Source organism: Oxyura jamaicensis (assembly GCF_011077185.1).
Source record: "Oxyura jamaicensis isolate SHBP4307 breed ruddy duck chromosome 2 unlocalized genomic scaffold, BPBGC_Ojam_1.0 oxy2_random_OJ63180, whole genome shotgun sequence".
Taxonomy (NCBI): Eukaryota; Metazoa; Chordata; class Aves; order Anseriformes; family Anatidae; genus Oxyura; species Oxyura jamaicensis.
In genome coordinates, this window is record NW_023303322.1 from 1 (window position 1) to 1,452 (window position 1,452).

Below are 1,452 nucleotides of genomic sequence, written 5' to 3' on the forward strand. Positions count from 1 at the left end.
TCCCCGTTCTGCGGAGAGAGCTCCGGCTCAGCGGGGTCACGCAGCCCCGTGCCCGGCAGCAGCCGCTGCTCCGCACCCCCCTGCCCCGAATGAGCCCAGAGGGACCCCCACAGGACCCCCCCCGGGCTCACCCTGTTGATGAGCAGGTTCTGGGGCTTGAGGTCCCTGTGCAGGACGTTGCGGCTGTGGCAGAAGGCGAGGCCCTTCAGCAGCTGGTACATGAAGGACTGCGGGACAGAGCGCGGCCGTGAGCGCGACGCGCCCGCCCGGCACCGCCGCACCGGGCACCTCCTGCTCCCCGGGGCCCCACCTTGACGATCTCGGGGTCCAGGTCCCCGTTGCAGCTGTCGAAGTACTTCTTCAGGTCCTGGCGGGGAGGCAGCGGCGGCGTCAGGGCGCGGCGGGGGCCGGGGGCCGCGTGCGGCACGCGCCGGGCGCTCACCTGGTCGCAGAACTCGAAGACCAGCGTCAGCTTCTTGTCGCTGTGCAGCACGTCGTGCAGCCTGCGGGGACGGCGGCACCTCGCACCGGCTCCCGGGGGACACGCGCGCCCCGCGGGGCCGGGCCGTCCTCACCTGACGATGTTCTTGTGCTTCAGCTCCTTCAGCAGGCAGATCTCCCGCAGCGCCGAGCTGGGCACGCCCTGCGGGCACCAGGCACCGCGTCGGTACGGCACGGTACGGCACGGTGCGGCACGGTACGGCACGGCACGGGACCACCCGGTATGGCCCGGCCCGGCCCAGCACGGCTCGGTATGGCCCGGGACTGCTTGGTATGGCCCAGCGTGGCCCGGGACCGCTCGGCACGGCTCGGGATGGCACGGGACCACCCGGTACAGCACGGCTCAGCCCAGCACGGCTCGGGATGGCACGGGACTGCTCGGTACGACACAGCTCAGCCCAGCACGGCTCGGTATGGCATGGGACCGCCCGGTACGGCTCAGAGCGGTATGGCACGGCTTGGATCAGCCCGGCACGGCTCGGGATGGCTCAGCCCGGCACGGCACCGCTCAGCACGGGTCGGGATGGCACGGGACCGCCCGGTACGGCCGGCCCGGCCCCGGCCCCCTCACCTCATCGTCGTCGTCCAGCCGCACCCGCTTCAGTGCCACGATCTCGTGCGTCTCCCGGTTCTTGGCCTTGAACACGGTCCCGTAGGTGCCTGCGGGCAGCACGGTCACCGCCGCGCCGCCACCGGGGCCGAGCCCGGGGCCGGCACCGGGGCCGGCACCGGCACCGGCACCGGGACCTGCCCATCCCCGCCCGTTCCCCCCGCACCTTCCCCGATCTTCTCCAGTTTCTCGTATTTCTGCATCGCGCCGCGCCCCGCTCCGGCCCGCACCGCCCGGCCGCCGCCGCGCCTCCCGGCAGCCCCCGCGCCGGCCCCGCCCCCGGCACGGCCCCGCCCTCCCCGGTACGGCCACACCTCCCGGCACGGCCACACCTCCCGGCA

The 1,452-nt window shown here is 74.2% G+C and overlaps 1 protein-coding gene across 1 annotated transcript; it reads right to left on the minus strand.

Annotated features, from left to right (window-relative positions):
- Nucleotides 1-131: 131 nt before the first annotated feature.
- LOC118156993 (cyclin-dependent-like kinase 5) lies at nucleotides 132-1,425 on the minus strand (the record flags this gene model as incomplete). Its single annotated transcript, XM_035311248.1, has 6 exons — nucleotides 1,278-1,425; nucleotides 1,073-1,161; nucleotides 576-643; nucleotides 443-503; nucleotides 311-367; nucleotides 132-227 (listed from the first exon to the last, which is right to left on the minus strand). Coding segments are annotated over exons 1-6 (408 nt in total), but the record flags the coding sequence as incomplete, so codon positions are not given.
- Between the last annotated feature and the right edge of the window lie 27 nt (nucleotides 1,426-1,452).